Below are 22,959 nucleotides of genomic sequence, written 5' to 3'. Positions count from 1 at the left end.
GTGTTGCCAACACACATCCTGTGCAAGAACCTTCATGTCCGTAAAACCTCACACAGAAACATATCCTACAGTTTGCACGTTCCTCAAGCAGTAGCGTCACACAGGTGCATAGGGCGTCATTCCTGATATTGACGATTTCAAGGAAGGTCAATTTTAATCATTGATTCTGCTTATCTGACAGTTATGATTTATAGATTTCATTCATTGTTTGTGTATGAATTAGCCATGTGGCTTCTGCAACGCGCGGAGCGTCTATGGACTATTGACATGCCGGAAACTGGCAGAAGACAACGTGCAGTGGTCAATACGTTCGATGTCTGTGATTACATGCAGCTCTTTCAGCTCGACGACCACGTGTTGTGGAGGCAAACGTTTGGTCTTTCAGGACGACTATGCCTATGCTCACCGTGCACGACTCGTCAATGCTCCCCTCAAACACCACAACATCCATAGAATGCCCTGACCAGCCCTGACCCATTGAACACATCTGGTAAATGATAGGACACGTGTGAGTCAACGTCATAGGCCGCCGACCACGTTGGCTGAACTTGGCAAGGCGCTGCAAGAGGAGTCGGTCAGAAAGCATTACTTCGCCACTGGAACACTCATACAGAACATGCCTCGTCGAGTGAATGAATGTTTGACAAATAGTGGCGGAATTACGCAATACTGATCCGGTCATAACAGCTACTGTCATACTTCAGTGCCGACTGTAAAGTGTTCCCAATTCGTTCATTATTATCATACAACCATTACGAGAAACTAATATGTCAAACAATTTGGATATTGTTAGTTATCTCAAGGTACCCCCTACTTTTATAAAGAGTATTTATGAATAAATCAAAACCTTTACCTCAAAGGGGGCACGGGTGGCCCAGTCGTCTAAAGCGCCGCGATTCGCTGTGCAGAGTTGCGTCCCTTGGGCATGCCAGAAACCTATGATTGTGGGTTCGAATCCCGGTTTCTAGGTTTGTCAGCACCATACCCGTGCTCGTGGGTTTCACTGAAGTGGTAAACCTCTGAGACCTGCATCACTTCGGGCTTTCCTCCCACATTAAGCTGACACGCCGTGATATAAGTGGAACACTGTTAAAAGCGGCGTTAAACCCAACTCACTCACTCACTCCTTTACCTCAAAGAGACCGGTGACAGTATTCGGCTGTCCTCTCTGTCATTGACATGCATATGTCCCATACACAACAACCCGCCGTGGCCCGGGAAGACTCACAAAGGGAGAAACAGCTGACTATACTGTAAACTGTTTCTCCGTGTGTGTTGTGTCACTCCAGGACACTGACTTGCCAGCATGTCTGAGGACTACAGCATCTACACTGGACAGAAGAAGACCTTTACTATCCCCGACTATGTTCTTTTCAGTCTCACCTTGGCAGTTTCGGCTGGGATCGGACTTTTCTATGCCATCAAAGATAGAAACAATGTGAATTCAAAGGAGTACCTTTCAGGCGGTAAAGATATGTCTGTCCTCCCCGTGTCCATATCGCTGCTGGTGACATTTCTCTCTGCATTGACGTTGCTGGGGACGCCGGCTGAGATGTACAAGTACACGACTATGTTTTGGTGGTTATGCCTTGCATTTATTTTTGCAATGGTCATTGCCTCAGTAGTATTCATTCCATTCTTCTATGATCTGGACGTGACAAGCGTATTTCAGGTGAGTTTACTGTCAAATGATCTTTAAACATACGACGTAACGGTAGCAGGTAATTTGTATGTCAGCTTAAAAAGAAACTGGGTTTCCCAAGCATCATGACTGTTATTCCCGTAACGGATCAAGGAACAAGCGGTAAAGGAAATATAGAATCGATCAGACCTTGAAATATACTTTATAGACAACTTGTATATAAATCTGATATATGTGCAAGAAAAGATGAGCGTATCCTCTACAGCGACTAACGGGATCGGGTGGTCAGATTCGCTGACTTGGTTGATGCATGTCATTATATCAAGATCATACATACAGTAAGGTACGTTGATCTACTTTTATACATACAGTAATGTACGTTGATCTGCTTGTATCCGTACAGTATAGATCTTCTTTTATACATACAGTACGGTACGTTGATCTATTTTTAATCATACAGTAAGGTACACTGATCTGCCTGTATATGTCAGTAAGGTACATGTACGTTGATCTGCCTTTATACATACAGTAAGGTACGTTGATCTGCCTTCATACATACAGTAAGGTACGTTGATCTGCCTTCATACATACAGTAAGGTACGTTGATCTGCCTTTATACATACAGTAAGGTACGTTGATCTGCCTTTATACATACAGTAAGGTACGTTGATTTGCCTTTATACATACAGTAAGGTACATGTGTACGTTAATCCACTTTTAATCACTGGATTGTCTGGTCCAGATTCGATTCTTTACAGACCTTGTTTGATAGGCATTATTTAGACGTTTACAGACCGCCGTCATATAGCTGGAATATTGCTGAGTGCATACAGTAAGGTACGTTGATCTCATTTTATACATACAGTAAGGTACGTTGATCTGCCTTTATACATACAGTAAGGTGCGTTGATCTGCCTTTATGCATACAGTAAGGTACGATGATCAACTTTTATACATACAGTAAGGTACGATGACCTGCCTTTATACATACAGTAAGGTACGATGATCAACTTTTATACATACAGTATGGTACGCTGATCTGCCTTTATACATACAGTAAGGTACGTTGATCTACTTTTAATCATACAGTAAGGTACGTTGATCTGCCTTTACACATACAGTGAGGTACGTTGATGTGCCTCTATAGACACAGAAAGGTTTTCCCTTTGAACATATAGTAAGGTACGTTGATCTACCTTTAATCATACAGTAAGGTACGTTGATCTACTTTTATATATATAGAAAGGTTCGTTGATCTCCTTTTGAAGATATAGTAAGGTACGTTGATCTACTTTAACGCACACTGTGAGGTACGTGGATCTTTTATACGTGTAGTAGTCTAAGTCGACTGACAGATTCTGGGTACTTTAATAAATGAATCAGCTTCTTCATATAACTAGTTGATGGTCTAATCCTACATCTTCAATTACATTATCGTACCTTTTAACATTACCATGGCAACCAAAATGAATTTTTCAATAACACATGATTAATACAATTTTAATACAATGTATAATTATTTACAACATGTAATTTTGAAGATATGTTGATGAGATTTTATGTCATAACACTGAATAATTATCACGATTTCTTTCTGTTCTCTTCAGTACCTAGAGCTGCGTTTCAGCAAGCCTGTCCGTGTTCTCGCCTCCCTGATCTACATTTTGCAAACTGTAAGTCCACAGTCCATTCAACACACACTACAACCTGGTGACGGGATGTAACAATAATACATGTGTTGGCACACTTCGGAAGTGACTTCACCAGCTCCAACTCTCGTATCAATAACTTGGCGACCTCCTCCGTGGTATAGTGGAAGAGCGTCCGCCCGGAGAGTGGAAGGCCCGGGGTTCGGCCGCGTCATACCTCAAGACGTTTAAAAATGGTACTTGATGCTACCCTGTCTTGCGCTCGGCATTAAGGGGCTAAAACAAGAACTGGTCAGCTCGGAGTCAGTAAAGTGTGTCTGAGTGGGGTATTCATGTTACACTCCGGCATGGTATCTCAGTGAACTAGCACTATAAATCGGCATCAGTCCGGACGAGTACAAGCAGCCACGCTATATAAGTGCAATAATCTTGGACGCGACATTAAACCCCATTTCACCTCACACCTCATTTACTTGGCACAGAACCCCTCTCGCATGTTGACGAATGGGTTTAACGCAGATAGCAGAATAGAGTAGAAATATAATACACTGGACGATCAGATATTTTCTGTGACGATATCTCAACATGTGACGATGTCTCGACGGTGAGGATCGATGTTGACATTGTGAAACTATGCGATACCGCAAATGATTCTTATGTCTATGACTTAACATGATATATATTGTATAATATCACTACTTTAAAATAGTTGATTACAACATCTATATACTCACACAAGAAAGAAACGCACAGGTGATTTTCTTTTTAAAAAATCTGCATATTTCGCCTAAAATGTTGGATAAAGTTATTTATTTCACAAAATGTTACTTTACAGTGTTTTCTTATTGGATTTCATCGCCCAAACAAATCGTTTGGTAATTCATTGACATTTGAAACGGATTTTTTTAAAATCCCAAGAAATAAGCGTGGAACAAAATCTGCTTGCACTTCGCACGTGGTTTCTGGGGGAAAAGAGTGTAAAAAAAAAGGGTTCTTTCGGTCAACTGACTACTGTTCCTTGAACTATGAGTAATTTTCGATATGCGACAACTGGACCCTGTGACTCGAAATAACGCCATCGGTCGTAGAGAGGCTGGGGAGTCTCAGACGTCAGTTGCCGGTTAATTTTACGTCCACCACAGCACAATTTCACGCCTTTGGGACAGATACCAACGGTATAGATTCATTCGGGTCTTTCATCTACGTCATCGGACCGTTACAGCGACAGACACCACCTCCAATATGCCTGCTCTACGTATGGTGTAGGCGCAAACAATACGTAATCGTCTTCGTGAGCTTCTCGCCCGAAGACCATATTGCGGCGCTAATTTACGACGTCAGCACCGACATGTACGTGTTCGGTGGTGTGTGAACGTTAGGCATGGAATCTGAGACACTGGCGTGGGGTTTGGTTCAGTGATGAATCTCGTATTTTACTGCAACGTCGAGATGTTGTCGAAGTGGCCATGGCTAGTTTCGGAGGTGACAGTGTCTTGATGTGGGCAGCAATAGCCTACACCCGTAGAACCAACCAGGTGTACGTGCAAAGCATTTTGGCAGAATTGTGTTACCGAGAATGAAATTCTCCAACGTCTCAACGAGAGATTTCTACAGAAGAACAACGCCCGCCCACATGTTGCACGTCACTATGGTTTCGGTACAGAATCAGAACATTACAGTGCTTACATGGCCATCACGATCTCCCGACTGAAGTGAATTGAATATCGTGGCATGAACTCGATCGCCGTGTCCGACAACGTCAACCGCCGCCTCAAACGCTTCCGCAACTGAACCAGGCATTGCAAGACGACTGGACACGAACACCACATGATCGACTCCAGCGACTCATTCAGTCAATGGGTTGGCGTTGCAGAACAGTGATACAGGCCAATGGAGCTCACAACAGGCACTGACGTTAACGCTGCCATATCACGCTGTGTGATCTTTTGTGATACAATCATGTCGGTCAGATTTGACAATAGTCACAATGATTTTCATCATGCGAAGTTTGACATGCATAGATATTTGCTTCGGTTTAAAAATAGTATTTCACATAAAGACGACGAATGTAGATATTTTCACCTGTCTGTTTCTTTCTTTCTTTCTTTTTCTTTTTTGGGGGGGTTGGGGGGACTATATAATAATAAGTGTATACAATGTAATTATATTATGTGTTTTTCCGTTAGGATTCAGTGCAATATCATTTCAATGTGACTGTATTTACAGTGTGCGTATATGTCGTTCGTCCTCTATGCTCCATCGCTGGCTCTGAATGCGGGTATGTTTTACGATTTGACTTCAAAAGGTCTCCTAGCGTTATTTAATAATAATATATTTTCGTGATTAGAATATGGCTTCTACTCTTTACTTACTGATGCTATTGGTAAATGTTAAATGTAAAAACAATATAAAAAATCAAAGAAACTAATTGGAACACTTCTTAAGAACAGAATTCGCTAAGAATATACGAATTAATCACCCCTGCTTATGGATTAATTTAATCATATATTGTAGCCTGGGCTGACGCGTTTTAGCATATATGTGGACGCTGTGTTGATTTTCTTTTAGTGACTGGATTTGATTTATGGGGATCTCTGGTGGCTGTTGGAATCATTGTGACGGTGTATACAGCTCTGGTAAGTCGTGCTTTATTTGCATTGTTAAACTATTGACAGCTCTATACTGTAGTGATGCATGAGATTGTATCACGATGACCATCAATCTCCAAGCAGCCTGCGATGCCCCACATGATATACCATTAGACCCATTACAATTCACCGTGACTTGGGTCTTACATTTATACCACAATCTTATTAAACTCAGATCTTGGTTCTAGGTACCTCTAAACAAAGATCTCAGGCCATATCATCCGACCAATGAGAACGCCTGTTACCAGAGCAAGAAAGTAACAGTTGGAGTGTGTTTTTAAATCATGCAACATCGAAACGTAAACACGGAGTAACGACGTATTCCGTCAAAATCATCTCTCGCTTCAATGGGATAAACATCTAACTGAAGAAACTTTCCATAGCCCGTGGAAGGTACTGCCATACAATTTCGGCCATCTATTAAACATTCAAGAATTTTCTTTTATTCAAGTTTTCAAATTTTGAATAGATATTTTGCAAAGCGTAGTCTAAATGAAATTACTCAGATTGACACTAGTGCCGTAAAGCTCAAGAAAACTGCTTTCTGATTGGCTAATGTTCTCGTCTTCGTAATAGTAATTTGATTGGTCGGTCAAAGTTCGCGAAAGGTCGTTCTTACGTGACCCGTCATGGGGTGTCCTTAGACTCTCTTTAGCTGTAGCAAGAACAAAGATCTGCTTGTAATGAGATTGGGTTATATCACATCATGTCAGCTTAACGTGGGAGGAAGGGCGGGTGGGGTAGTGTAGTGGTTAAAGAGTTCACTCATAACGCCGAAGCCCCAGATTCGATACCATGTGTGAAGCTCATTTCTAGTATCTGACGCCGCAATGTTGTAGCGGCATTGTACAGCCAACAGGTCACAAATCATGCGAAGTTAAGAAACGTTGGTCGTATGTGGATCGGATGCCGTGTTCGGCAGCGGATGTCTTGAGACTTTCTGTGGCTTTGGTCCTACACTAAATGGAAACACGGGCTTCATGCGGTGTCTTCCAACTATGCCTGTGTTCGCCTCGTAATTGGATGAGATTGAGTTATGTGACTGTTAACCTTCTCACCCCTCTTAAGGCAGTGTACCCTGATCCATTGACCTAATAATAATAATAATAATAATAATAATAATAATAATAATAATAATGTAGCGTTTTGAGCATACTTCAGAGGGATGGACTTATTATTATATGGGATGGACACATTATTGATATCACTATTAATATTATTTTATTTGTATGAATCTGGAATATTGCTAAAAGCTGTGTGAAAGCATAATCATTCACAAACGTATTCGTGTGTAGGAACGACCAAATTGATTATGTTAACCACGAGAATCGTTGTGGCCCTGAGAAAACGAGATTCCCCAATGTCTACTGCAGCTCCGTAACATCTATTCCATCAGCCTTCTATGTGTTTCAGGGGGGCATGAAGGCTGTGTTGTGGGCAAACACCTTCCAGGCGTCTGTCATTTTTGCGGGGTTGTTCGCTGTCCTCATCCAGGGTTCCATCGTCATGGGTGGCTTCAAGAACGCCTGGGACATCGCCGGGAATAGATCAAGGATTTACTTCCACGAGTACGTTTGAATGATTGGACATCAGTCATAAAAAAATCATGACCAATTGTTTAGATAATTACTACAGCTCCACCACTCCTTTTGTACTGTCTTTGTTGCAGCTTCAGCTTTGACCCCACTACCCGCCACTCTTTCTGGTCGGTTGTTGTGGGCGGGTCCTTCTTCTGGATGTCACTGTATGGAGTTAACCAGGCTCAAGTTCAGAAATCCTTGTCTTGTCCATCTGTATTTAAAGCCAAACTGTGAGTATGACGCAACATACAATTTCGCAATTAAGAGCGAGCCAAAGTAGAAGGAACCTATTTAATAAATAAAAGCGACAAAACCTTTCCATGATCATAAGAAATCTCCATTGTACGATTCGGACTGTATCATGTGTTTATAATTCACTGTCAAAAAGTGATTATACCAGTTAGACGCGAAAAGGAGAGCGTATCCTGCCCCACCGAATGCACCCGTCACAAATACGTGCAAGTCAATCGTTCACCTGATAAAAACACATTGGAGGAACACATTGGTACAAGTCAAAACAGGGAAATGCATCGGACATATTTGTGTCATTGATGCGTCAAATTTCGAAATGTCCTCCACATGTCAAGTTTTACTAATGGCTTGAATGTTGTAAACCTTGACCAAAGAGCTGCATTCATCGTATTACATTTTTTTAAATATTCGTGGAAAGAGCCATCTTCCCGAGGCAAAGGCGTTAACTGACTATAGAAGTCCAGTTTTCACCCTTACGATGAGTATTTTTTAATATTGGCTAGCATTGTGCACAACCACCAGTGGCTAAAGTGATGACGTAAATCCTGCTGGGGTATCATGCAGGAAACAGAGGTACTGTAAGTCCCCATGATCCCCAGCGAGGTGGCCTAGCTTTGGTTATTGGTTATTTCGCCCGTGTTTTAAAACTGTATATATATAATATTGTTATGTCCAAAAATGTTCCATGAATTGTTTCTAAATAAAGTATGCTCAAATATGTTTTACAACTTGTTTTTAAACAAAACTTTGCATAAATGACGAAATGTAAATATATTAACTTGGTCTCGTCGCTATATGGCTGAGATAATGCCGATAAATTACGTTAAAATTTTAACTCACTCACTCACTCACTCACTCACTCACTCACTCACTCACTCACTTACGGCACTAGACTTGCATTCCGGAGTTACATTTTGGTTGCACTAACGTGTCTATGCATAGTTCAATCAAAATCGCGTCACGAACTGGACATCCGGTGTCCAATAAATTATCGATCAAATCGTCTTGACGGGGCGCCGCCCTTTTCTTTGTAGCAAATGCAAGTGATGGAGGTGGAATCTGATTGGTTAATAGGAGAGATATAGACGGGACATAACTCGTAATAGCCACTGGTGGCACTACGATAGAACCTGGAAATTCCAGGCTAGTTCGGCAAGGAAGGAGACTGGACTTTTTTTGTCAGTTAACGCCCTTACCTCGGGAAGATGGGAAAAAGCATACTTAAGTGAATGTGGAGACCAACAAGGTAGAGAGCTGCTGGAAGATTGTTTTACATAGAGGGAAAGGTGACTCATGGTCAGTTGAAGTCAGTTCTCTTGTCATACAGTCTTGTGGATAGTGTTTTGTCACTCTGAATTTTATTTACGACAGTCCACTCAACGATGACACCCACGTTATGATCTTGAATCCATTGAACAAACATGTTACAGGATAAATACATGAAATCTCAGAGATTTATTCTTCAGAAATCCAATGAATGCAATTTGTTAAAGCGACTTGTGGATTTATGTAAAAGTAGCAAAACTATTCCATAATCATACGAAATCTTTGCTAAGAGTAGATCTAGAGATAATTTCCGCTAAAATGCAATCATAGTGACCTGTGGATGTATGCAATGTGTCTCGTCCGCTTATGAACCTCATTGTTTATAATCATGTTTTTTTTATTTCTAAGGGCATTCGCTGTGACCTTACCAGGCCTCATCCTCATAGTCAGCCTCTGCTGCATGATCGGCATCGTCATGTACGCCTTCTACGCCGACTGCCACCCCATCAAGTTCAACAACCTAATCAGCAAAACAGATCAGGTAGGATAAGAGTAGAATTCAACAGAAGTAGAATTAAACAAACAGGGATAATGAACTTATTTCGAACGACGCGAACCATGTCCAGAACCATGTTTACTATCAACAGTTTTCTATCTCGCTACACACTGCTAAAATGTCAATTCTTTATCTCAACACAGTGGTAATACCTCAACTCTATTTTTTCACACACTAGTAACATGTCAACTCTTTATCTCCACACAGTGGTAACATGTCAACTCTTTATCTCGACACACTGACGTATCAACATTTTATCTCGACACACGGGTAACAGGTCAACACTAACTCTCGACACACTGGTAATATGTCAGCTCTTTATCTCAGCACACTGGTATAATGTCAACTCTTTATCTCCACACACTGGCGTATCAACATTTTATCTCGACATACGGGTAACAGGTCAACACTATCTCTTGACACACTGGTAAAATGTCAACTCTTTATCAGGGCATACTGGTATAATGTCAACATTATCTCTCAACACACCAATAAAATGTCAACTCAACGACTTTATCTCGACATAAGATTCAACTCTTAATCGAGACACATTAGTAATATGTCAAATCTGTTTTGCTACCTACAAGCTTCACTATGGTCGCCACAGCTCAGGATTGACGCGATTCAGTTGCATTTCATACCCACGTACGTGACACCCGTCCTATTATCGTGTTTAGAGCAAATGCCCTCAATGAGATAGACATGTGAAGACAGTTAGAAGCTAAGTCAACAAGCATTGAAACGTTCTACGTTAACGTTATTCGATGTTTTATGCAAACGGCTGAAAGAAGATCCAGGTGCCACAGTGCTCTTTTGGATAGTTTCAGTCACTTAGTCCGACGCAGATTAAAGTGTTAATACAATATCCATAACCTGGTGACAGTAATGTCAATGCCACAGCCACAGCCACATTCACTTTAAGATGTGATTATGATTCAGAGTAGGACGTGAACTGCATGCATATTTTGCTGCCTTGTTGTTCAGTCACGTCAATGAAGTCATTCACACGACCAGCAGTATTTATTTGAGCAGTGCTATCCATCAATGTGGACAAATATAGAGTGTTGGCATATTGTATGAGATTGTACGCTCGCGATAGAAGACTTTCCATATATACGCCAGAGAAAGTCTCGTTTATCTGCCGAGATATATTCCATTGATCGTAAAAAATAAAATGGCTGTGAACAGATCATTGAAAGTCAGCGATTAAAAGCTGTATATGTATACTGCACAGAAAACACACAGATTGTATATTATTGAAATATTACACAAAAACATTAAATTAGGAAATGCTAAATTAAAATGAAAACTTCAAAGATAATATTTTTCTTTCTTAATTGTATGATTTGCATATTCAGCTCCTGCCATTGTATGTAATGGACATCTTGGGCCATATTCCCGGAATACCTGGAGTGTTTGTGTCTTCTCTCTTCAGCGGAAGTTTGAGGTAATTCGTTGCAGTTCGACTTTTCACGATTCTTAATCAATGGCATGCTAGCCATCAACCAAAGTATGTCAAAATATAATCACAGATGGCCCAATCGCCAAAGGCGCTGCAATTCGCTGTACAGAGTTGCGCCCCTTATGCATGCAAGAAACCTGTGGTCGTGGGTTCGTAGTACATATTCACCCTGGCAAGGTTGTTTTTGGTTGTTCGCACCATGCCGTGCTCGTGGGTTTCACCAAAGTGGTAAACTTCTACGACCTGTATCCCTTCATGCTGACATGCCATGGCATAAATACAGATTAGTCTTTAACAAAATATCCAAAGCAAAGAACTTATTCACAATTTGCGAGAAATGATGTTAATCGTTATTGTAACTGTGTGTACATTTTTTTATAAACAGTAATTGTTTCATAACGCCATTTGTATTTTGTTTTATAACAGGGAGTTAGTCTTATTTATAAACGCTGCTGATCAGTCGAGCAAAGAAGCTTAGTGCCATAGTATCATAGGTGAGGTGAAATGGGGTTTAACGTCGCGTCCAAGACTATTGCACTTATATAGCGACGTGCATGTACGTGTGTCTGTTTGTGTGGCTGCTTGTACTAGTCCGACTGATGCCGATTTATAGTGCTAGCTCACTGAGATACCATGCCACAGTTTAACATGGATACCCCACTCAGACACAGTTTACTGACTTCGAGCCGACCAGTCCTTGTTTTAGCCCCTTAATGCCGAGCGCCAGACAGGGTAACTACAAGTACCATCTTTTAACGTCTTTTGGTACGACGCGGCCGGGGATCAAACCCCGGACCTTCCGCTCTCCGGACGGAAGCTTTACCACGGAGGCGGTCCCATAGTATCATAGTATCACAGATGCATGATATACAGTAGTAGCTAACAATGATATGAGATGGAAAGGGGCAAAATAACTCCAAAAATCTCCAAAAATGGAGATCGATTGACCTTGGTGATTATTTTTCACCGTATCCCGTTGTTCACTGGTTTGTCTGGTGTTATGTCAGGATGTGTGATATGGCCGTTCTGTTGTGGCATATCAGTATCTTTTCGCCTGTGAGACGCTAGGCTAAACCAGGAAACAAAAAGAAGACCACTGATATACAACGCATCGCATTGACAAAACCTGTACATGTTAGTGCGTTCGGAAGAATAACGGAATATGCAACACACAAATACATCTATCCTGGGCTAACATTTGGATGTATGTAGGCCCACATATACTATATTGCATGTGCATTACACAGATGTGCACATGCGAGGCGTGGCTGAACAGTTCTGAGGATAACTGTGAGTGGTGTTCAGTACGCCCTTGATTGTGAACGTATTAAGTACAATACTGTCCATGCCTACAGACAGCATTTGAATCAAATAAACAGCCAGACAGAATATTTCAAAGTGTCTAGGTATTCTCTGTTGATGAAAATGCTTGGTTGGTTGGTTTCTTGTTTAACGCCGCACTCAGCAATATTCCAGCTATATGACGGCTATTCTGCTGGCCGGCCATGGTAATATTAACCCATTGATATTACCCAATTTCTTATGGGCTGCACTAGGATTTTTTCAAACAGATATATTGAATTAACCCAGAGGGTATATATAAGACGTATATATAGCCTCCCTGTCTAAACCCATGACCTCTGACACAGTATATCCGTTGCATACACGTAAAGATATTGAATTCCATTGATTAACCAACATCCAAAATGTTTTGGTTTTTTTGGACTACAAAATTCATAACTTTCTCTCTCCCTCCTCAGCACCATATCCTCCTCCTTGAACGCCTTGGGAGCTGTTATCCCCTGCGACTTCATCAAGCCATACTGCTGCCCCAACCTTTCTGATAGGGCCATGACCATTCTTTCGAAGACCATAGGTTAGTAGACACCAACACATTTCCATGGAACCGGAATTAGTAATTTAACACTGAAATTCATATTTTATTTTCTTTGACGTATAATCTGAAGGTCATAATGTCATCTTGTCAAAATCATGTATTTGAACATCATTTTGTATGTAAAGCCTACTGAGCGAAACCATCATGAAAACAATTTGTTTTAAGAAATCGTGCTGTCTTCACTACAAAAATATCCCCACAAATATTCATGATCCATAACTTTTTATGTTTAGTATACTTATATCGTATGTAAATGCAACCTAAGAGTATTGGCGCCGTCCCATGTGCACGCCAGGAACCTATGATTGTGGGTTCGAATCCCGGTTCGCCCCGATTATGTTTCTAGGTTTGTACCATACCCGTGGGTTTCACCAAACTGGTAAACGTCCGAGACCTGCATCACTTCGGGCTTTCCTCCCACATTAAGCTAACACGCCGTGATATGACCGGAATACTGTTAAAAGCGACGTTAAACCCAACTCACTCACTCGCTTTTCTGCTTGGAATATTATGAGGATAACCTCTGAATATGATCTCCAAAATGATAAACGTCTTCGACCGGCGCTGTCTTTCCTCGCTCGAGAATGATATACTGTGTACTGATATACTATAGTGTTAACCCCACACCCCTCTCGCCGATAACCTCTCCCCTCGACAGGACAAAACTATGAGTTACATGGGTCACTAGTGCTGAGTACGTGATTTTACAAGCTGAATTTATACATGTAACGAATGTACGATCACGAGTTCACAAGTTACAAAACGCCATCAGACTTTCACCATGTAACCCGAAGTGCGACAAGAAAGTGACGCCACATCAAACATCTTGACGTCATGACCTCCAGACTTGTATTGGTTGTTACAAGACAGTGACTAGCCAATCACATAGCTGTATTGTTTAAAGAGTAATTAATAACATATCACGATCCCAGTTCGTATTCAAGTTAACTGCATGAACAGCGTTTTGTTGCACTGCCTGAACCTTGACGCTACAGCTACTTATACAAAGACCGACTCAAACTGTCCAAAAGGTTATCTCTTCGAATCTGTACAAAATTAACCGCACTATTGTAATTTAAAGCTGTTATCCATATGTTGTAAACGGTTTCAAACGCGTGGACAGGGGCCTTACACCTTAACCTAGTTTCGTAAGTTACTTTCAGCTGTTAGAAAGCTCCGCATGAGTGAGTGAGTGAGTTGGGCTTAACGCCGCTTTTAACAGTATTCCAGTTATATCACGGCGTGTCAGCTTAATGTGGGAGGAGAGCCCGAAGTGATGCAGGTCTCAGACGTTTACCACTTCGGTGAAACCCACGAGCACGGGTATGGTGCTGACAAACCTAGAAAGCCCCGCATGAAGTTCAGAACGGACAGCCAAAATACAATAATCATAAGTATCTACTCAGTCACTTACAATCTTTTACCAAGCATATTCAGAATCGGCTAGTACTGTTATGCTTGTGATTGAGGAAAGTGCGTTAACTATTTCTTGGTTTATCATGTGCAGTATCTAATATTTGCCTATGTATTTTTGTAGTCTTCATATTCGGGGGTGTTGCTATTGGCCTGGCCGTCCTGGTGTCTCAACTTGGGTCTGTGATGCAGGTATGTTCACAGATTACAGACTGCCAATTTTAACTGCAAACGACTGTGTTAGTGTAACGAAGTATGTGTTGTTAACCAGATGCCTCTGCCTATTTATATCAAAGACCCCTGAAGATTCAGGGGCACAGCTGATCCTCGGTACACGCGTGTCCTTAGATTGACATGAACTGTCTGAATGTTGTATAACACCGTCGTCATAAATAATCTATGTTTAGCACAGCCGCCTGTAAGTAAACGATACTGGACCCGGCAAACCAGTGTCTGAAAGCATGAGAAACGACCGACAGCCGTGTCAAGGCCATGTCATAAAGCATGAAAACCGGGTACCTACGGGGATCGGAACACCCGACTAACATGTTGGTTGTTGGTTTGTTGTTTTACGCCGCACTCAGCAATACTCCAGCTATATGACGGCGGTCTGTAAATAATCGAGTCTGACCAGACAATCCAGTGATTGACATATGAGCATCGATCCACGCAATTGGGATACGATGACATGCATCAACTAAGTCAGCGAGCCTGACCACACGATCCCGTTAGTCGCCTCTTACGACAAGCATAGTCGCCTTTTACGGCAAGCATGGATTGCCGAAGACCCACTCTATCCCGGATGGTTCTAATGTGCATCACTGTGCGCCAACTTTGTTTATGACCACTCACACCTGGCAGTGTAATATTGGTAACTGAAACGTAAAACTTAATATAGTCTTATTTTGACGTTTGGGGGATTTCGGGTGATGTGATTGGTTTATTTGCTGCTCAAATGACACGTTCATTTTCATAACACACTTTACAAAGTATACACTTCACCTTTTGACGTTTTCACGATTTGTTTTACCGGTTCTACTTTTCATTGGGAATCCCCGAGTTAAACATTTCTCTGTTGTCTCACTTTCTTGCCACGATCTTGAGGATCGGCAATATAGGACAATATGTTAACATCTCATGTTAACTTATTTACATATTCAAATTTGAATTTTAAAAAAAGCATATTAGTGATCACGAGAATCTGTCTTTGTTTTATCAACTCACCACTGATCATTCTGAAACGTCATCGATGACCCTAGAATCGCTGAGAGTGTTTTGGAAAAAACGCAAACACGAACGCCGAAGTGAACTTTCCGCAATATTGGATAGCGTTTACAAAATCCCGTTTCACGTTTGCCGGTTATTATAACATCGCGTATATTTCAAACTCAGCTGCGATACATATATCCCTTTATTCCTCAAAGATTTTAGAATCAAATGATAATAAACGTCAATAATAATCAAATGTTTCCGTCCTGACTGATGACTGATGTAAAATCACGTAGAACGACAACGGTATTTATCGTCATTTTTTAAGTTTTTCTTTTGGTTTCAATGAAAACACACAAAAACGAATAACAATACGTAGATTGTCAGAATGTTTCTGATTACTTACGTATGTACGATTCCTAAATCAACGAAAGTCCTCTCGTAAAATCCCGCAAACAGTTGACACGCAATTTCAGAAAAGTCGATCACCGGTTGTGATGTCATACTTAAACATTGTACATATTTGGTAATTTCTTTGAGAAAAAGGTCGGGTGAAAAAAGTGAGTCATTTCCGGTGTTATAATAATGAGTGTGAGTGACTTAAAATTTAACGTCGCATCGGCATTATTTCAGCCATTTAGCGACGAGACCAAGTTGATATTTTAGATTAATGAAGTAACTCACATGACACATTCGACCATATCCGTTAAATTCCGCATTTCGCCGAGCTAGAACACCCACTGTCGCCACAGCGCGAGAAACATGGCTGACAGTTGCATTCGTGACCAACTCGTGTCATTCCGGGACAAGCCGAACAGCGACTCGTGCCCCTCTAATGTCCATTTTTGCGACCGGGTTCCGTCTTAGCACAAACGGACATACCTAAAACAATTGTCAACTCGATGCGTAATGGTTCACATAAATTTCCCCATATATTTTATATATTTTAGATACAATTTAAAGCACATTGGGACTTGTGGAATTATACAGTATTATTGAACACATTTAACTATGTATTGGGTATATTTTAGATGCAAGACTTATGTAAAATAAAAAAAATATTCCCGAGGGATTCTTTGACGGAGAACATGAAGTCATACGCGCATTCTGATTGATTTGTCGTATTTTCGCACGTAACATTGGGGGGGGGGGGGGGGGGGGGGGGGGGGAGGGGGTAAACCACCACAATATGAAAATCATTTCTAAACTGCCCTTTAATCTATATTATTGTCCAAACAAACCTCTTCTGGAACTAGGAATTACAATGGTTCATGACTAGGAACTACCAATGTTGCACAAAGGTAGTCAATGTTTCTGAAAATAGAAACATCAATTTGGAAAGTTAACATAGAAGCTGAAACCACGACAATACCCTGTTCGCAAAACAATTACACCTCAGGCCCTCCTATCTATTGGAATATAAAGCATTGAATGGGTTTCAAATGAGATGTCCTTGTAGCGTAGCTTCTGTATTGGAACCGAAAACATTTACTGCGCGAACGAAACGAAACATTATAACTTTGACAGCGGTCGTTTGCGGAATGTTGGTTAAAGTTAATGACACCAGGTTTTCGCGAAAAGGGTAAGCATGTCCTGCCTTACCGGTAGCACCCTCCACTCACTAAATATCTTTCTTTTTTATTAAAACTGAATTATTAACTAGTACAGAGTAAGACACTGTAAAAGTATTTTACGTATAATATGAAGCATTATCTACTTTAAAGCTGTTTGTCTGTGTTATTAGACTGTCGCAAATGGCTACAAGATTTTTTATGGGGCGTGAAGCAATTATTACTCACTCAGGTCCAAATAATTTTGAAACAAATTTCAGGTAGTAACGAAACTATCGTTAAATGTCATTAAATACAACAATCCAACAGCTACCTCAAATCATATACTTGTCCATGTTCCAGACCTCCTACACTATCTACAGCATCCTCAATGGACCGTCGTTTGGGTTGTTTGTTCTGGGCATGTTCTTCCCCTGGGCAAACGCATGGGTAAGTATTCCCACAGGTTGACATAATATGGATGACCTGTCCTTAACGTATCATAGATCGGATGTTTTGGGGAAACGTTATCTGTTCAAATAGGGTCTTTCAAATTAAAAACATCAACGCCAAAGGATTTTTTATACGCGTGCCCTAGTCCAGCTATATGAGGGCGGTCTGTAACTAATCGAGACTGGACCAGACAATCCAGTGATTGACATCATGAGCATCGATCCACGCAATTAGGATACGATGGCATGCATCAACCAAGTCAGCGAGCCTGACCACCAGATCCCGTTGGTCACTTCTTAAGACAAGCATAGTCGCCTTTTACGACAAGCATAGATTGCTGAAGACCTATTCTAACCCGGATCTTCATATCTTCATGGGTTCAAAATATAGTATACAATGTACGTATTAATGTAAAAACGCTTGTGAAAATTAAAAAGAGGACAGTTATAGCTATATGTCCGCACTTTTCAGGGAGCGTTTGTTGGTGCTCTGACCTCCCTGGTCTTCATGTGCTGGGTCGGATTCGGTGCATTCGCCAAGGTTTCCACTGACAATTCTTCCCCTGTCTTCACTCACGGCTGCAACTGGTCCGTCACAACGACAGCGATGACTTCCACCACAACACTAGGGACTACAACCACATCCGTGATGACAACGGTTGCAGCGTCAAGGTATACAAAGAGAATCGGTTTAAACATTAACGTATCTTTCTCTGATGAACATGTAGGAATCGGGTGGTCTGAGGCTCCCAATTCGTTCAGGTGTACCCGGACTCGCTGGTCATTTGCCCGTGAAATAGTGACCCACGTATATACCTGGAATACTGTCCAAAACGGTGCTACACAAGTGCATTTATTCATTCACCCCAACACCCAAACTTGCTCACTCACATGCAAATTATTTGTTTGTTGTTTAACGCCGCACTCAGCAATACTCGAGTTTAAATGACGACGGTCTGTAAATAATCGAGTGGACCAGACTATCCAGTGCTTGACATCATGAGCATCGATCCACGCAACTGAGTGAGTGAGTTTGGTTTTAACAGTATTACAGTTATATCACGGCGTGTCAGCTTAATGTGGGAGGAAAGCCCGAAGTGATGCAGGTCTCGGACCACGAGCACGGGTATGGTGCTGACAAACCTAGAAACATAATCGGGGCGAACCGGGATTCGAACCCACAATCATAGGTTCCTGGCGTGCCCAAAGGACGCAACTCTGCACAGCGAATCGCGGCGCCTTAGACGGCTGGGCAACCCGTGCCCCCTTGGGATCGAATACATGCATCAACCAAGTCAGCGAGCGCGACCACCCGATCCCGCTAGTCGCCTCTTACGACAAGCATTGTAGCTTTTATGGCAAGCATGGGTTGAAAAGAGAAAGGTACACCTACACCCGTACCGGCCCAGGATGGCGACGTGTACTTCTAGATGTATACATCAACTTGTCTAACATATCAGTGTGACGCTATAATAAGCAATTCATTCATTGTGTGTAGTTCGTTTTAGATCAACGCTTTTACCGCCTTCCCCAACTCAGTTGGGTGTTGGGGTGGCCTTGTGGTTCAAGGTTAGTGGCCTTGTGAAAAGGTTGGAATATTGCTTAATGCGGCGCAAAACCGTACCAACCTAATGACTCAATTCAATCTAAATCCCTCACTCAATATACCTTGGTGCTCCCAACCCACCCGACTTCAATTTTCAAACATCAATATGATCGAAGTGTTTAAAAACATAAATTTTCTGTTGCGTTTCGTTTACAAATTCCTTCTGTCCAGTGATCCGTTCATTCCGGTATGTTTCTATGTTCCTGCGATCCGTTCACACTGACGTACATATATTCCTACAAACAAGCGATCCATTCACACTGACGTACATATACCCTACAAACAAGCGATCCGTTCACACTGACGTACATATATCCTACAAACAAGCGATCCGTTCACACTGACGTACATATATCCTACAAACAAGCGATCCGTTCACACTGACGTACATATATTCCTACAAACAAGCGATCCATTCACACTGACGTACATATATCCTACAAACAAGCGATCCGTTCACACTGACGTACATATATTCCTACAAACAAGCGATCCGTTCACACTGACGTACATATATCCTACAAACAAGCGATCCATTCACACTGACGTACATATATTCCTACAAACAAGCGATCCGTTCACACTGACGTACATATATCCTACAAACAAGCGATCCGTTCACACTGACGTACATATATCCTACAAACAAGCGATCCGTTCACACTGACGTACATATATCCTACAAACAAGCGATCCGTTCACACTGACGTACATATATGATCCTTCAAACAAGCGATCCGTTCACACTGACGTACATATATCCTACAAACAAGCGATCCGTTCAAACCGATGAATACTTACCAGAGATTCGATCTTACCGATGTGTTCCTATTTGTCTATGATCGTTCATACCGATGTGTTCCTATTTGTCTGTGATCGTTCATACCGATGTATTCCTATTTGTCCGTGATCGTTCATACCGATGTGTTCCTATTTGTCTGTGATCGTTCATACCGATGGGTTCCTATTTTCCAGCAATCCGTAAATGCCTGTGTACTCCTACATTTCAGCGACCCGTTCATACCGATGTACAAGTTATCTTATCTCTACTACACGCCGACGGCGATGGCAGTGCTCGTCATCGTGGGATTGTTCGTCAGCCTCATCACTGGTCTGCTACTGAATCTATTATTAACCAGTTGTCATATATGCTAAACATGTCGATATTTGCTGTCATTAATATATTGAAAACATTACTAAAATAATATTAGATGCCAGATTTAATGAAATAAGCCAAAATGAATGCATCATTTTAGTAAGTCATTTTGGTAAATAGAATTCATCAACTTTTTAATTTTTTTGTCACAAATGCATTGACAAGCTTTATTAATGAATAAGTATGCAGAAAGTAACCACACCTATCTTATAGCTCTTAATGTTTTCCCAACAAATAATTTTAATTAGTCATTTTGGTAAATAGAATTCATCAAACCTTTTGTCTTTTTTTGTCATGTTTAAGGTTTGCAACGGCCAGAGAGTATTGACCCTCGTCTTGTCTGTCCTCTGTTTGACCGCCTCTTCCCTTGTATGCCAGAGATGATACTCAGACCTCTCAGATGCGGGGTCAAACATAAGAGGGTAGGTCACAGCATGCATGTAACGTAATCTCATCAAATGTACACATGTTTATGGCCTCAGGCCTTTTTCACAGAAATTTACCAGGAAGTCAGTGACAACATTCCGTGTCTATTCCACATCACTTTCACTTCTATCAGCATTGTTAGGGTTGAGACATTGGTCTTCTGATGCACATTTGCATGCACGAGTACAATGCACAAGTGCATTGTCTTGTCTGACAGCGACATCCTGACTTCAACCGCAAGTCACATGTTGAACACAGGCTGCAGAAACAGCAGCTTTGGTTGTGTTTCGTTTCGTTCGTTTAATTGCTGTTTAACGCCTCACTCGGCAATATTCAAGCTATATGACGGCGGTCTGTAAATAATCAAGTCTGGACCAGAAAATCCAGTGATTGACATCATCAGCACCGATCCACACTCAATTGGGATACGATGACATGCATCAACCAAGTCAGCGAGCCTGACCACACTATCCCGTTAGACGCCTCTTACGACAAGCATAGTCGCCTTTTACGGCAAGCATGGGTTGCTGAAGACCTACTCTTACCCTTGATCTTCACGGGTCTGTTTGCTAAGAATACCATTCTGGACGTACGTGTTTACAGTAATTGAGATATAATGCCACTTTAAGTAGTATTTAAGTAGGCATAATGTTGGAGGGATGCACTATGAATGACGTTTACCACTTTGGTTAAACCTGGAGACATAAGTCAGTGAAGATCCGGGAAGAATAGGTCTTCAGCAACCCATGCTTGCCGTAACAGGCGACGAACAGGATTGGGTGGTCAGGCTCGCTGACGTGGTTGATGCATGTCATCGATACCAATGGCGTGGACCGATGCTCATAATAATCACTGGATTGTCTGGTCCAGACTTGATTATTTACAGACCGCCGTCATATACATGTAGATGGAATATTGCTGAGTGCGGCGTTCAACAACAAACCAACCAACCAAGATAAATCAGGGTGGATCTTGTGAGGGACGCTACTCTGCACTAACGACTTGTCTTTCTGTACTCTTTCTATTGTACAGCAACATTCACATAGGTTATTAACATTAACCCTTATATTTCATCTTCAGAAGTACAGGAAACAGGATCTTGAAGAACCTGACGAGTTACCGGAGAAGATCCAGTCCGATCACTACGTCGTTGAGTCGCCCGCAGACGTAGAAGCAGGTGACGTGAAAGGTGGCGCCATTGATCGATGTTTTGACCCGATAGGCGAGGAAACCTCGAAACCGGAAGAATTAGTTACACATTTGTAAAAGGTGTCTGGAATACAAACAAGAAGAGAATTGTTTGAAATCACAATTTCGTTTGTTTGTTTTTTGTTTAACGGCGCACTCAGCAGTATTCCAGCTTTATGACGGCGGTCTGTAAAAAAATCGAGTCTGGACCAGACAATCCAGTGATTGATATCATGAGCATAGATCCGCGCAATTGGGATCGATGACATGCATCAACCAAGTCAGCGAGTCTGACCACCTGATCCCGTTAGTCGTCTCATACGACATGCATAGTCGCCTTTTACTGCAAGCATGGGTTGCTGAAGTCCTATTCTACCATATTGGGAATTGCATTGGACATCATTTGTGTTCATACTCATGCGTCCCCCACATGTATACCTTAAACGTTTTGAAAACTTTGTTGAGGGATTGCATGTTGTAACCTTGATCGAACAACTTTTGAGCAAAAGTTTCTTTGAAATCTTCGCGGAAAGAGCATGCTTGATTGTATCTCAACATTTATGCAATCAAAGGCTGGACATCAAAGGCTGGAGCATATTGTTCAACACAAAGGGGCAGTTGACAGGTGGAAAGTTGAAGCCATTCCTCTTGTCAGTCTTCAGCAACCCATGATTGCCGTAAAAGGCGACTATGCTTGTCGTAAAAGGCGACTAACGGGATCGGGTGGTCAGGCTCGGTGACTTGGTTGATGCACGTCATCAATCCCAATTGCGTGGATTGATGCTCATGATGTCAATCACTGGACTGTCTGGTCCAGACTCGATTATTTACAGACCGCCGTCATATAGCTGGAATATTGCTGAGTGCGGCGTTAAACAGCCAACCAATCTTGTCATGCAGTCTTGTGAAGAGCCACTCTGAATCTTTATGCATAGATATTAAATATCAAACAGATGAGGTGGTTTCGTTTGTCTCTTTTATTTCTAGTTCAGATTGGTAAGTCAGTT

General features: G+C 41.6%; 1 protein-coding gene across 1 annotated transcript; it reads left to right on the top strand.

Annotated features, from left to right (window-relative positions):
• The first annotated feature begins 1,284 nt into the window (after positions 1-1,284).
• On the top strand, positions 1,285-22,129 carry LOC124132786 (sodium-coupled monocarboxylate transporter 1-like). Its single transcript, XM_046496911.2, has 15 exons — positions 1,285-1,672; positions 3,250-3,315; positions 5,518-5,569; positions 5,860-5,927; positions 7,353-7,507; positions 7,609-7,749; positions 9,446-9,578; positions 10,952-11,040; positions 12,816-12,931; positions 14,490-14,557; positions 17,488-17,574; positions 18,049-18,248; positions 20,193-20,293; positions 20,642-20,760; positions 21,845-22,129. Exons 1-15 carry the CDS (start codon positions 1,307-1,309, stop codon positions 22,028-22,030), a joined length of 1,947 nt encoding a protein of 648 aa, XP_046352867.2. The 5' UTR covers positions 1,285-1,306; the 3' UTR covers positions 22,031-22,129.
• Positions 22,130-22,959: the final 830 nt, after the last annotated feature.

Source organism: Haliotis rufescens, unplaced genomic scaffold, assembly GCF_023055435.1.
Source record: "Haliotis rufescens isolate VD_foot unplaced genomic scaffold, xgHalRufe1.0.p SCAF_11, whole genome shotgun sequence".
NCBI classification, from domain to species: Eukaryota; Metazoa; Mollusca; class Gastropoda; order Lepetellida; family Haliotidae; genus Haliotis; species Haliotis rufescens.
The sequence above is the reverse complement of the archived record's forward strand: the minus strand, read 5'-3'. Positions and strand labels throughout refer to the sequence as shown.

Coding starts and splice junctions, on each gene's coding strand:
- LOC124132786 (XM_046496911.2), top strand. CDS start 1,307: ATGTCTGAGGACTACAGCATCTACACTGGACAGAAGAAGACCTTTACT. Junction 11,041..12,815: donor CTCTTCAGCGGAAGTTTGAG/GTAATTCGTTGC, acceptor CTCCCTCCTCAG/CACCATATCCTCCTCCTTGA. Junction 20,761..21,844: donor GCGGGGTCAAACATAAGAGG/GTAGGTCACAGC, acceptor TTTCATCTTCAG/AAGTACAGGAAACAGGATCT.